Raw genomic sequence first — 14556 nt, 5'->3', positions numbered from 1 at the left:
CACTGGTCCTCCAGTAGCACTACACAAGCAAGGAATTCATTCTAAACTCTCACCACTGTTCTAGGTAAAACCCAGTGACAAAGTAAAATATATCCCCTATATCGTGAATGTTTTATGAAATGTTTTCTCATCATCTTATATGATGGTTATTGCCCCTCCAAGGTCTTTTCACTTTTAGTAAAGTTACTAGTCAATATTCAATGATGGTCACCATCCAGGGCAAAACAGCCCATTTGATTTGCACCCTAACCACAAACATTCGCTCCCTCCACCACTGATGCACAGTAGCAGCAGTATGTACCATCCACAAGATGCACTGCAGGAATCCACTAAGGCTGCTTAGCACCTTTCAAACCCACAACCTCTACCATCCAGAAGGACAAGGGCAGCAGATAGATGGGAACATCACTGCTTGGAAGTTCCCCTCCAAGGCACTCACCATCCTGACTTGGAAATATATCACTGTTCCTTCTAGTCGCTGGGTCAAAATTCCTCCCTAACAGCACTGTGGATGTACCTACAGCGCACAGACTGCAGCGGTTCAAGAAGGCAGCTCACCACCACCTTCTCAAGGGCAATTAAGGATGGGCAATAAATGCTGGCCCAGCCAGTGACACCCACATCGCATGAAAGAATAAAAGAAAAACTAAGTGTAGTGTTTATGTGAAGCAGGGTTAGAGGGTGAGGGGAGAATTGAAACAGGACACTAGATGCAAATCACTCTTAATTTTGAAGTCATACGTTCTTCATTTTCAATTGCTTTATTGCTCAATTATTTATTTTCTAGCATTCTAAATTACTAAATTCCTGATGGAACTGTAACTACATTCCCCGAGCTTGGCCTAAGTAGCCAAGTGGTTATGGTACTGGGTTTGTAACCCCAAGATCAAGAGTTCACATCTCACAATGGCAAACTATGAAACAATGTAAATTCATCTGAAACAGATGGAAACAGGTTTGTAGCCGAAAGAGTTACATTCCCCGATGCCTTGGTGATGCAGCACTTCTACTGATGGTTACATAGACAGTTTCCAAAATAAATGCAGGTTTAGCAAATTATATTGAAAAACCTTGACAGGAAATGCATGCAAACTAGGGTAGATAAAGGAGAGCCAATAGAGGTAGTAAATTTGGATTTCCAAAAGGCATTCGATAAAGTACCACACAAAAGGCAAAGACTAATGGAAATGAGGGCAATATTTTATCATGTATAGAAATTTGGTTAAGGAGAGGAAGCAGAGAGTAAGGATAAACAAGGCATTTTCAAGTTGGCAGACTGGGACCTCAGCTATTTGCAATCTATGTTAATGACTTGGAGATTATTAAGAAGAAAACAAGAGTAATATATCCAAGATTGCTGATGACACAAAGCTAAGTAGGAATGTAAACTGCATGGAGAGGGCATCAAGAGACTGCAAAGAGCTATGGACAATTTAAGTGAGTGGTCAGCAAGGTGGTTTATGTTCTTATTTTGTTTAAACATAAGATTTTTTACATATGGATAGAAATATAAATGGCTGAATCATTATAATCCAGTAGCAATCGCTGACTAGCCACAGATATGCCTGTGATGACACAGTTTTAGCCCATATTCTCACGTTAGTAGAAAATACTTTACACACAACTTCGTCCATCACGTCTGTATTTACTTAACAAACGTTGATCACCATTCAGTAACCAAGGAAGTACAGCACTCACTGATCAAAAAAAACTCTCACACTTTGCCTTTCCATTTTACCAAATAATACACACAGGTTAAAGTTCACAAGCTATGTAAAAATGAGTTTTGACATCACATGACCCATTAAGGGTGACTATTACTGATTTATTAATTACTCATTAAAAATGGGATTAGCCATTTGGGATTAACCATAAATGCCTGTTGCACGTTGCTGCGTGGAATGTGCCTTATCTTAAATATGTATAAAGCGATGGTAGTCTGACAAATGTAACCTGTGGTCAGAGTGATCAGTAAGAGTTTTGAACCTTACTTTGTTTTGTGTAGGCATCAGAGACGCTGCACAACAACTAAACCAGAATGAGTTAGCAGTGCTGCTCAACCTGCTCCAGACACAGACCAACCTCAGCCTCACCCAGCTGGCGCAAGCATTGAATGTCAGTACTAACCCAGAGACACAACAGCAGTGGAACGTCCTTAGCCAATCACTCGTGGCTCTGGCTGAGGCCACCAGTCAGCAGCAGGATGCTCAGCCTTCCACAGTGACTCAAAGTACATCCTCCCCTGTACCATCCATCCAACCTGCTCCGACAGCAGCACCGGTCCCATCTGCTGCAACGCCCCTACCACCAGTACCAGCTCCGCTTCCGCAGACCCTTGCTGCCCTACCACAGGCGCCACCAACCCAGCCATCTCAGTCCATATCTCAGGCGGCTGACCCCCAGACCGACACACAGAACTTGTTGACTGTTTTACTGAGTCAGCTGATTAAAACTCAGGAACCCGCTACAGTGCCTGAAGAAAGTAATGGCATCAAAGCGAGTGATGGACCACAGCAGCTGCAGACTGCCACTACCACTACTGATGCCACAGGTAACTATTACTCTTTACAAGTGTAAATCATCCCTCAGCTACTTCACAATAAATTGCCTTTCCCTGCTGTTGAATCTCACTGGTGGAATGCATGGACAAGTGGCAGATGAAATTGAATGCAGAGAAATGTGAAGTGATTCATTTTCGTAGGAAGAGCACAGAGAGACAACAAAATAAAGGGCACAATTATAAAGTGGGTGCAGGAGCAGAGGGACCTGTGTGTAACTATGCACAAATCATTGAGGGTGGCAGGGCATGTTGAGAGTGCGGTTAATAAATCATGCAGCATCCTAGGGCGTAGAGTACAAAAGCAAGGAAGTTATGTTAAGCTTATGTAGAACACTGGTTTGGCTCAACTGGAGTATTGCATCGAGTTCAGGGTGCCACACTTTAGGAAGAATGTGAAAGCACTAGAAAGGGTGCAAAAAAAAGTGAAAGGTTCCAGGGATGAGGAACTTCAGTTACATGGAAAGGATGGAGAAGTTAGGACTGTTTTCCTTGGAGCAAAGATGGCTGAAAGGAGATTTGATAGAGGTATACAAAATCATGGTGGGTCCAAACAGAGTAGATAGGGAGAAGCTGTTTCCATGGGTGGAAGGAACAAAAACAAGAGGGCACAGATTTAAGGTAATTGGTAAAAGAACCAATGGCAACATGAGGAAGAACTTTTTCACACAGCAAGTGGTTAGAACTTGGATTGCACAGCCTGAGAGTGTGAAGGAGGCTGGTTCACTCGAGACCAAGTGGTGTAGTTGGATTGTTATCTGAAAAGGAAGAATGTGCCGGGTTACAGGGAGAAGGTGGGGGAATGGCAACAGGTGCATTACTCATTTGGAGAGCCAGTGTGGGTATAATGGGCCAAATGGCCGCCTCCTGTGCTGTTACGATTCTGTTATTGCTGGCAGACCCCACTATTGCTGGTAAACAGTCTGATTTATCAACTCATTATGACAGTTGATAGTTTCCCTCAGTAAACATTGAGATGTTCTGCACCCTTTACTAACACATGACTTGTTCAATCCTTCTTGTATCTCCTTATCAAGGGTTTAATGTCCTAAAATTTGAAAGTTTCTGCTGGGGTTTGCAGTAGCTCCATGAGATGTGAGTTCAACTGTGCTCCACGATTCAGTGCGAAAAGAGTTGTGGGGGTTCCAGTGTATTTGAGATAGAAAAGAGTTGGAGTGTTCCTGTTTTAGTCTTTGGGCTGTGTTCAGTTACCTGATGTCAGGCAACAGGTTTCAAGGATTCAAGTTTAATGAAGGGGAAACGTGCTTAGAGGTTTGCACATGGAAGCAGGAAGTTCATCCCACCGGTCCCCTCCACGAACCGTACCCTAATCCCATATACCCAACCTGTTCCCATATACCCAACCTGTTCCCATATACCCAACCTGTTCCCATATACCCAACCTGTCCCCATATACCCAACCTGTCCCCATATACCCAACCTGTTCCCATACAATTTCATTCTCCATTCCTTCAGCCACCTAACTTATTCTTCAGTGTTGACACAGTCTCTTCAGTCACTCCTGTAATGTGTTTCAGCCTCACAATCCTCTGTGTAAAAAGGTTTCTTCTTTGTGCTAAACCTCTACACTAACCTTATATCTCTAACCCCTCGGTCTCTAACCCCTGAATTAATGAAACATTCTCTTTCTACCTGCTCTGTCCCATCCTGTCATAATTTTAAACACATCTATCAAATCACACCCTAATTTGCTCTGTCCTAATGAAACCAGTCCCAATTTTTCAAGCCTTTCTTCATATTTGTATTTCCTTGTATCTGGCTGCATCCTTGAATCCACACTGATCCCTCTCTCAGGCCTCCATGTCCTTCCTATAGTGTTGACCTAAAATTGCACAAAGTCTCAACTTGTGGTCTTACTGAGGTTATATAAATTCTCCATTACATCTCAGCTTTTATATACTGTTGCTTTTTACATAAAAAAGCTTCCATTTTTTTTAACGACCTTATCCACTTGAGATGCTGCTTTTAATGTAATCTGAGCTGAATACCCGAATCTTTCTTCTCACTAGTCAGTATAATCTCAACCTATATCTTTTTTTTACCAGAAATGGCCTATCTCACATTTACTGACACTGAATTCAATCTCCATTGCCCATCACATATATTAATGCCCCTTTGTTCTGAAATTGGGCAAGTCAGGAAAGGCTTTAGCTCAGCTGTGATAGCTGCTGCAGTAGAGCAGCCTGTTATTGCTTGTGGTCCAAATATGAATGGTGTGCATTGGTTTAAGGGTGGAGTGACCATGGAAGTAAATCACAGTGGAACAGGCCAGTGGGGACCAGTAATGTGGCAATAACCAGTACCTTGTATTTTCTGTCTAGATGGTGCTGCCCTCACTAAACTGGATGTAAAGGTTCCTGGGCTGCCTCCTGCACTCAGTCAAACTCGAATTCTTCCTCCAGACCAGCGACCGCCAGAGCCCCCTGGCCCCCCACCCACCTTGGGCGATACTGATTGTCGAATTAACCTGGGAGTGAGCCCCTCTACCAAGGACCCAAACGCAGGAGTGAAAGCTGCTTTGCTGCAGTTGCTCAACAAAGAGGAATCACAGGAGAATGACAGACTTAGCAGAGTGCCAGAGTATGGCAGCTCACATTTAGCAAACAGCTATGGTACAGACGGGTTCAGGGATAATGTCAGTACAAGTGAAAGGAGAGACTCTGAGATGACTGGGCACACGTTACTGGACAGCAAATCTGCGGTGTGTGCCAGCACCTCCCAACAACTGACCCAATCCAGGACATTGCCCAGCTCAATGAGTGAGTTTGGAGAGTCCAGTACATACCAGGACATGGGTGCGATGCAGTTTACAGCAGATCAAGACCACCGGTTTAACTTTACCAGAGTTACTTTACCAGCTTTGGTAACTGGTGCAGAAGGTAGCAATAGCACAAGCATGCCTGCAGATGCCAAACCACCGAACTACAGCTACAGTAGCCCAATGCCAGGAAGTGCTGTGCCCGGCAGCACCATGACTGGGCTGAGCTGGAATGCACCATCGCGGGGCTCAGGGTATAACAGGGCACATGGCAGAATACCAACCAGAGGTGGCAGAGGGAGGGGTGTACCATACTAACCCTGGGACTCACCTTTAGTGTTGTTTTACTATCATGTCCTTGAACAGAAGCAACTGTGATCACCTTTGACAGGGTTGAAGAAATCCACTCCCCCATATCCATTCCTGACAAGGCGGGGTCTGGCCACAGGGGGATCATTTGGCTTACAAGCAGCCATCTGCAGTGTGTGAACTGGAGGCCCTTTATCATAGGGTGAGGAATCTTTCACTGTAAAGTTACACTGTTGGGGAGATTTCCCCATGATCTATATAATCAATTTGCAAACATTGAAGTCCTTGAAGACTGTCGGACAATACTGAAAGGAAATTATATGAGGGAGCAATTCTCTAGCCGTGTTGGCATGTCAAGATGCAACAATACAGGTTGTGGGAAGTCTGTGGAATTGCAGGTGGGCTTGAAGTAAAGCCCAAAGTATAATATGTAGAGTAATCCCTAAAGTGGAAAGATTATTAACGAGCCTGCTGTCAGAGAAATACACTGGAATCTGCTTGGCAGACTGGCTTGTATCATCTGTTTATTATAAAGGTTTCAAACCCCGGACCATTTCCTCCTCATTTCTCTGTAACTGAGCCTCAGTGGAAGCCACTTTATGTTGTGTTATTTTCTAAAGTTACAAGCATCTCAGCAAAGCTGCAATTAAAGCTGAACAATGTTCTCACCTGGCTTAAGGTGTGAATTCCTTTACCTGTGAGCGGGTTCAGTCAGTGACCCAAATATTGCTGCACTTCTCTACAGTGTCACTCAGTGCTGCTTCCATTCTTTCTGGTTGAACCCATCCCCCTCATGGAATCCAGATTATGATCCCGTCTACCCCATCATTGATCCATGTTTTTCTCAATTCTTTATTCACTTTTTTTAATATTCTACCATTTTACATTCTGCTAAATTGCCACATAATCCTAAATGTTGGAATAAGAAATTGCCTTGCATTTCCAATCTCTTTATGCTTTCAAGCTGTGGGTTTTGTGTTGGACCATCTCTTGTGTGACTTGAATTGCATGAGCTCCCATAGCCCCCAACCACCGCCTCCCTGTGGGGAGCTTCTGCACAGAATGTCACTGGGCTTTCCAGTGGCAGCAGGAGGGAGCCTGCGGGGGTCTGCATGGACCTCCCGGAGACCCACACATGTAGACTGATGTGGCATTTCAGTGCAGTGGCCTCTACTTCGACATCATCTTTCTGGGTGGGCTCCACATCAAGACACGGTTTAGTTGCTATAGTAACAAATTATTGTTCTGAGGATAAGGTTACTGAATTTTTTTTCAGCTTTTAGTAAATTTTACTTTAATAAAAAAATAATAAATTCAGCTGCTGACTGTTTCTGTTGGAGTGCCTGTTGTGTGCTTCTCCTGTCACAAAGAGCAAGATCTGAAGACTGTGCTGAGTCCTGTTCCAATTCTTAAATCTCCATTAGCTCAGATTGGCGAAAGTATCGAGCAACAAGCGTCTGGCATTGCTGAAAATCAGACAGGGCCAGACCCGTAATCAGATCCCTCCCCTTCTCTACCGGACACGGGATCACCATCATACAGCACACAATCTGTGGTATGGGAGGGTTGGTCTGGTAGGGTCAGTCTGCGGTCTGGAAGAGTTAGTCTGGCCTGGGAGGATCTGTCTGTGGTCTCGGAGAGTCAGTCTGCAGTGTGAGAAAATCAGTGGCCAGCCTGGGAGGGCCAGTCTGCGGTCTGGAAAGATCAGTCTGCAGTTTGAGAGGGTCAGTGGGCACCCTGGTGGGGTTAGTGTCTGCTCTGGGTGGGTCAGTGCCTGTCTGGGAGGGTCAATGTCCGCTCTGGAGCATCAGTGTGTCGTCTGGGTGGGTCAGAGTCCAGTCTGGAAGGGTCAATTTGCAGTCTGGGGGTGTAGGAGCCTGGACTGGGAGGGTCAGTTTGCAGTCTGGTGGGGGTCTATATCTGGTCTGAGGGGGTGGTCAATGTCCAGGCTGAGAGGGTCAGCGTCTGCTCTGGGAGGGTCAGTCTGCAACCTGAAAGGGTCAGTGCTAGTCTGGGAGGGTGTGTGTCTGGACTTGGAGGGTCAGTGTGTGGCCTGCGTAGGTCAGTGTCCAGTTTTGGGGTGGGTCAGTTTGCAGTCTGGGAGGGTCACTGTCTGGTCTGGGAATGTGTCAGTGTCTGGTCTGTGCTTCCAGGATCTGTGGAAATTATTGTTCATTATTTATCCTTCACATGAGGAAGATCCCGGAGCTGGGCGGGTTTGAACTGGCTGAAGGTGGTGACTGGGTGAGTATTGTTGGTTCCAGATCTAGACTCGGTTTACTTCCAGCTACTCACAATAAGTAAAGGAAAAAACTTTTGTTTCATTTTTTAAATCTTCTAATTCTTTGCTGACATCCTGTATAAGGGAGTGACTTGACACCACAATCCATGCCAATTATTACCATCTGCACCAGGGTGAGAGAATGGGGGTGGGGGTGGGGGGCGGTTACCAGGCTCCCATTCCCATCACAAGACCTTTACTGGTTGTTAGAGTGAACTCATCTCGAAATGTCCCAAATGAGCAAAGGTGGTGGATGGGGAGATGTCAGGGTGAGGAGGCTGAATGGTGGTTATGGAGAGAATTGCAGTGGAGCCTTTGCTGAAATGTAGCAGTCCCAGTTTGCTACAGATTTAATGAGCACGCACCAAAACCATGGACTTTACATCACACTGTCCTCCTACTACTGCTGTGTCAAATAGTGATACAGACAGCAAAGGGTTGCAGCGGGGTCAGTCTTGTATTAAAACGGGGCAATGGGATTAAAAGGGAGTTCTATGATCTTGTTTAAGCATCCCTCTCTTTTCTGTGACAGGTGCTGTTGAACCTGGTGTGAAGTTGCAAGATAGTTTTGCTTTTCATCTGAGACTAGATTGGCCAGCCTGCCCCTCAGCTAGATGTGGGAATGAACAGTGAGTGAGCAACTTGCATGATGACACTAACCTGAAGCGTGCACCCAGCTCTAGTCCAGACCCAGGGATCAGTGATAAAAACAAAAAAACTGCGGATGCTGGAAATCCAAAACAAAAACAGAATTACCTGGAAAAACTCAGCAGGTCTGGCAGCATCGGCGGAGAAGAAAAGAGTTGACGTTTCGAGTCCTCATGACCCTTCGACAGAACTGAGTTCTGTCGAAGGGTCATGAGGACTCGAAACGTCAACTCTTTTCTTCTCCGCCGATGCTGCCAGACCTGCTGAGTTTTTCCAGGGATCAGTGAAACTGGTGTAAACTCAGAAACAACCAATTAAATGGTGAGAAGCTGGGGTGGTGTGCTTGGGAGCGACAGGAGCCGAGGAGCAGGCAGTGTGTGAACGGCAGAGGGCAATGTTGGCTTCTGTCAGCTGAGCAGGATCAGACTTTCCCTGGAAACTTATTCGTTTGTCTGATAAGGAAAACTTTCCCGAAAAGACTCGGCATCTAATGGGTGTGTCAAATCCAGTTGTGTTCTGGAAAAATAACAAACGTTTATTTGTTACTTGGTAACGAGAGACACTGAGGGTTATCACTGGGAGAATGAGGGTGGAGTTATATATTTTACACAAGGTTTATTAAGACAGGAAATGGATCAGACCCGGAGCGAGTGAGGAACGGATTGTAGTCTTGGGTTTAATTCCCTCGGCTCACGGAAACAGGGCGACGAGGTCCCATAACTTCAAGGATAAACTTCCAACCAAGTTCTGCCTGTCTCTGGGTTGTGGGTCGCGCAGAGGAAATAAAAACCTTGGTAATATCGGGGCCCCTTGATGGGCTTGTGGCCCCGCTCCTGTTGTACAAAGAGTGTGTGAGCAAGTGAAGTCTGGACAGATTCTGAGTGAAGGACGTGTTGATGTACCCCCTGAAAAATCACACGTTGTGACCCCCTCCCCCCTCTCCCCAGCTACAGCCAGTGTCTTTTTTAATTCAAACTTGGCATGTGAGCGTCGCTGGCATTTATCGCCCATGTCTGGTGATGTCTCACTTCCTCCTTATTCATGAGTTGCTGGTAACTGATCGGATATGGAGCATCTCCCAGGGCAGCTCCGGATCGGTGCAAGACTGGAGTCACATGCAGGCCAGACCGGCTCGGGAGGTCAGGTTGCTATGAGTGAAACAGTTGAGCGTTCCTAGGACAATTTTGAAGCTTCGTGTTCACTTTTACTGAGAGCAGGTTTTTTCCCCCCAGAATTTACTGGTCCTCAAAAGGGAAAATTGTTTTGAGTCATGTCCAGGCTGCTATTTGGTAAACATTTATTTGTCGGAAGTCAGACACTGAGGGGTTGAAGCTCCGAAGAGTCTGTTTATTTGGTACAAAGTGGCTGCAAAGCAACAACTGCTAACCTGGTTGGGCCATTTTTGAGATGGGTTTGGTTACTGCCCATATGGTCATAGGCCTCGTTTCAATGTTAACAATGGGCACCAATTTTAGATCCAAATACCTCAATTTATCAAAGGGATTGGAGACTGCACAAATAAACAACTTTTTGTGAAATATATGAAGGATTTGGAAGGAGCTAGACTTAGCCAGCCCTTCCTCCTGCATCTCCCCTCCCTCTACTGACTCACTTTCCCCCTACCCCTCCTGCCTCACCTCACCCTCCCCCCTTCTCCTGCCTTGCCTCCGCGCCCCCCCCCCACCCCCCCGGGCCTCCCTTCCTCTCTTGACTCGCCCCAGCTCCCCTGTCCCTCCTGCCTTGCCTTCCCCACTCCCTTCCTTCCTCTTTCCTCCCTCCCTCCCTCCCCCTCCTCTCCCCACCCTCCTCTCAATTTGACCATTCTCATCATCCTGTCTCCATGAAACCCCCTTAACCCAACTCTCCTCATTAGTTAGTTTGACCCTGGGTCTCGGGCATGGATACAGGAAGTTGCAGAATTTGTTCCTGCTTAGGACAGCCTCATACTCTCTCTCTCTCGACCCTGAATGACCCTATTCTCTCAGATTCTAATGCACTCGTGCCCTCACAAGGTTGAAAGTATCTCTTTAAATCTCTAACCTTGCCCTGGGTTTGTGCATTCTGTCGTTGTGTTTTCTGCCCTGGGTTCCGCACTCACCTCGGCCTGTTTTGAAGAGCTGGATTCCTGGTTTTCTCTGTTTTGGAGGGAAGTGAGTTGCTGACTGATTCTCATCCTGTGTCTGAGACGCTCAGATTGCAAGTGAGAGGGACCCAGCTGATGAAATTTAATAACGAAACCGAGATTGTTTGGAGCAGCAGATTGGAGAAGGGAGTTTGGCTCAGAGACAGGCCTAAACTCTCACAGCTGAGACAGGGAAAGAAGCGGAAATAGCACATTCTCACCTGCCGTTTAATTGGATCTGGTTTTAATTAATGGCCTTTGGGGATGAGTAACAGACAATGAGTTTGCAGAATAGGAACAGGGGATGAATTTGGAGTTCCGATTGGGCCGTGGGGTCCAGTTGCTTCATGAGTTTTCCATCAATCAAAGTATCGTTTCAGTAAACAGATGAAGGAAATGAGAGGGGAGAGAAATCTGTCTGACCTTCCCCCAAATGCCTCTCCCCGAACCATCTCTCCCCATCCCCAATGCTCCCTAACCCCATTCCCCAAATCCTCCCTCCCCAATCAGCCCTCTCACCAAATAAAGGGATGCAGGGTCCAGGGAACATTCCCACGGCAGAGGTTGAGTTTTCTGGAAGGCAGTTTCAGAAAGTTCAGGTGGTAACAGACAGACACAGCTTCATCAGAGCAAACCCTGCTGCTGGTGACCATGTGTTTCCAGTGGCTATCAACTCATCAACACCCCCCATCCCCCCATTTCAATTTTTTTCAGCCTCTGAATTCTTCCAGGGCTCTTCCAGAGTTCAAGACTCCCCGAGTCCACAATTGCATTCGGTGATTATTGGTTTGTTTACCAACTTCAACTTCGTGACGATATCAGTCAGATTGGGTGGGTGTTTGGCTTTGCAGCAAGGACTGGATTTCCAGCAAGTACTAACATTCCCCAACCCGTCCCTCTTTCTCTGAATCCTGGCAATCCAGGCACCTCCCCGATCAGCCAGCCGTGTTTGAGGATCGCAAGGGTTTTCACTGCATCACTGCGCAGCTGCTGTGTCACCACAGAAAGACCTTTTCTGCAAATGAGCACAAGGTTCCCAGGCAGCTGCCAGGATTTTGTTCTGCAGCAATGTCCGTGGTTTTTTTTTTGGACTTAAAAGCAAGCTCAAGGTCAAACTTGGCTGATGATAAAGATCAGAAGAAGTACCACAACAGCATTCAAACAAGGCAGATCACCAGCAGATATGTGATCCATTGACATTTGACATATCTGGAGATGTCCTCTGTTCTGCACTAGCCAAGGTGCCCATGATAGTGGTAGTTTGCTGTGCTCTGCACAACATTGCTCAGCAGTGCGGTTTGGATCAGCGGGGGGGAGAAGCGTAGAATGTAGATCTTTGCTGGATGATTCTGAGAAGTAGGAGGAATGTGATGGGGGCGATGCACCACCCGCTGTGGGCATTGCTTTCTAGGATACTCTAGGATGCCAGAGATGTCCTTTTAATAGAAAGGCCCATTTCAAAAACGATGCCCACTTTAATGATGCCCACCACCATCCTTCCCACCAATGCCACCGACACAAGCAGCCGTGCAATCAACAACCACACATTACACAAACCCATTGGATCCCACCAATTCGTGTCTTCCATTCATCTTAAAACAAGTTAAAAGTGACTTGCCACCCAGTGACCAATACTGGGCGAGACAGAAAAATGATGCAAAAGAATAATATCTAATATGTTTCAGATAAACGGCAGAAATTTAACAACATAACATTTTATCATATACCCCTGTGAATATACCCCTGTGAATTACCTTTGTGCAATCAGAAAGCTTTACTTTTGCTACAACCCTTACATGCACAACCCCTGTAAGTTTGAGCAGATCTAGATTGAAGCTGCAAGCTCTGACTGCTCAGAGCTTCTTGGCCATCACCCCCAGGGATTTGCAGCTTGTGAGGGCATCACCAAAGACTGCTCCACCTGCACCTCTTCAGGGCCAGACTCAGCAACCAGGACAAGAAGCTGCATGTGGGGTGCTGACTGCGGTGGGGCAATGAGTGAGAAGAGTAAACACTTTTAGTGATTCCCCACTTCTGTCCCTCTGTCACTATCATCTCTTCCATGGACCAATTGCATTTTGCTGCTACCACTTTGCTGATGGAGTGCTTTGGTGTGGATCAGTACAACTCCATAAGGCAAGGCTAAGGTACTGGTCAACCTAGCTCAAGTGGCTAAAACCAACTGAGCTCCAGAACCTCCCCTATACTTGTGAACTGGCAAACATGTAACTCTTTTGGAGTTAAAACAATTAAACTAAATTAACAAAATAAGGGATAAATCAAGCACAGCCCCTAAGTCAGGTCAGCTGTAAAACCAAGGACAAAGTTTAAGGGAAACTTACAAACATTAAACCAAAATGTGATTAAAGGGGTCAATAAAACACACGGCGAATGTGAGCAGCACAATCCATTCCCTCTCTCTCTCCCTCGTTTTCAGTGCTCTCTCCTCCTACAATGAGTGAATGTAATACCATGCATTCACCCGATGGATGGTGAGCATCTGGTGAGGGTGAATATCAGAGAGAGGCATCAAGCTCATAATGATGAGCATGAGTGCCAAGATGGTGCCATGAATGGACCAATAACAACACTATATTGCAGGCATCAATGAGCAACCTGTAAACTCAGTCTGTCTATTCAAGGCACTCCAGAGTCAATAGTAGTTCATGTTTCTATCCACCTTTGATCTGGCACATTCTCACAGAAAGTATTTTCTTTTTGCATTAGGTTAGTATTCTTGCTGAAACTGGCAACCTGTAACTGTCAGTGTCACTACTTCCATCAGAGTCCATGGACTCCTAGTTTCAAACCTATCACAGGAAGAAGACTAAATGGATTGGGCCCTTTGTACCTTGGCGCAGTTGGATTCAGACTTTTGGCATCATTATCAGTATCAATTAAAACTGTTTGTTGAGTATCTAGTTATAATTATGTAAATTGCTATTAGCCAAATTAGAGGTGATCAGAAGATTCCTGTGTATCCTGGACACCTCGGTTCCTGGTACTGTGTGAGATGTAGCAGGGATGCTCCCTGCCTGTGAATGGGTTAACACCTCCTCATTGTATTTCTGGATCCCTCACACTTTCTGGCTTGTAAGCTGAGAACTGTCAGCTCATACACATGAGTTGTAGCTTGTCCTCCATGCCAATTGGCACAATGCTGAGATGGGATGGGGTTTCACAATGATGAAAAGCTATGGATTCATCCCTATTGCAGGAGCTGTGTGTTTACTGGTGCAGATCAATAGGGTGTGAAAAATCATTTCAGTTTTGTAGATTCAGACTGGCTTGGTTTGGACTCACTGCTGGTGTGATGAACATCATTTACAGAGATAAAAACAGAATATCCTGGAAATACTCAGCAAGTCTGCCAGAGAGAAACAGTTAGTGTTTCAGGGCAATGACCCTTCAATTAGAACTGACCGGCACCCACAGTTTATTGCTCTTTTATCATTTACAGGGAACTGGATTAGGATTGGAAAAGGAAGAATATGGAAAGATATTGGGAAAGAAAGGGAAAATGGGATTAGAACATAAGATCATAAGAAATAGGTGCAGGAGGAGACAATTTGGCCCCTCAAGTCTGCTCCACCATTCAATATGATTATGGCTGATCTGATTGAGGCTTTAACTCCACTTTCCTGCCTTCCCACCCCCCACTGCGCCCCCCTCCCCTCCAATAACCTTGACTCTCTTGTAAATCAAACATCTAACTCAATCCTGAATATACATTTAATGACCCAGGTTCCACTGTTCTCTGGGGAAGAGATTTCCAAAGATTCATGATGCTCTGAGAGAAGAAATTCCCCTGCATTTCCATCTTAAATGGGAGACTCCTCATTTTGAACCTGTTCCCCCTA

General features: G+C 45.7%; 1 protein-coding gene across 1 annotated transcript in view; it reads left to right on the top strand.

The window, feature by feature from the left end:
• The window catches only part of cdk12 (cyclin-dependent kinase 12), a 65688-nt gene extending 58728 nt beyond the window's left edge, over positions 1-6960 (top strand). Inside the window, exons 13-14 of the mRNA XM_041173571.1 lie at positions 2006-2551; positions 4900-6960. Of these exons, the coding sequence (XP_041029505.1) occupies positions 2006-2551; positions 4900-5654 (1301 nt within the window). The 3' untranslated portion in view covers positions 5655-6960. The remainder of the gene's footprint in view (positions 1-2005; positions 2552-4899) is intronic.
• The last annotated feature ends 7596 nt before the right edge of the window (positions 6961-14556 follow it).

This window comes from Carcharodon carcharias, chromosome 23 (assembly GCF_017639515.1).
Source record: "Carcharodon carcharias isolate sCarCar2 chromosome 23, sCarCar2.pri, whole genome shotgun sequence".
Lineage (NCBI taxonomy): Eukaryota > Metazoa > Chordata > Chondrichthyes > Lamniformes > Lamnidae > Carcharodon > Carcharodon carcharias.
The sequence above is the reverse complement of the archived record's forward strand: the minus strand, read 5'-3'. Positions and strand labels throughout refer to the sequence as shown.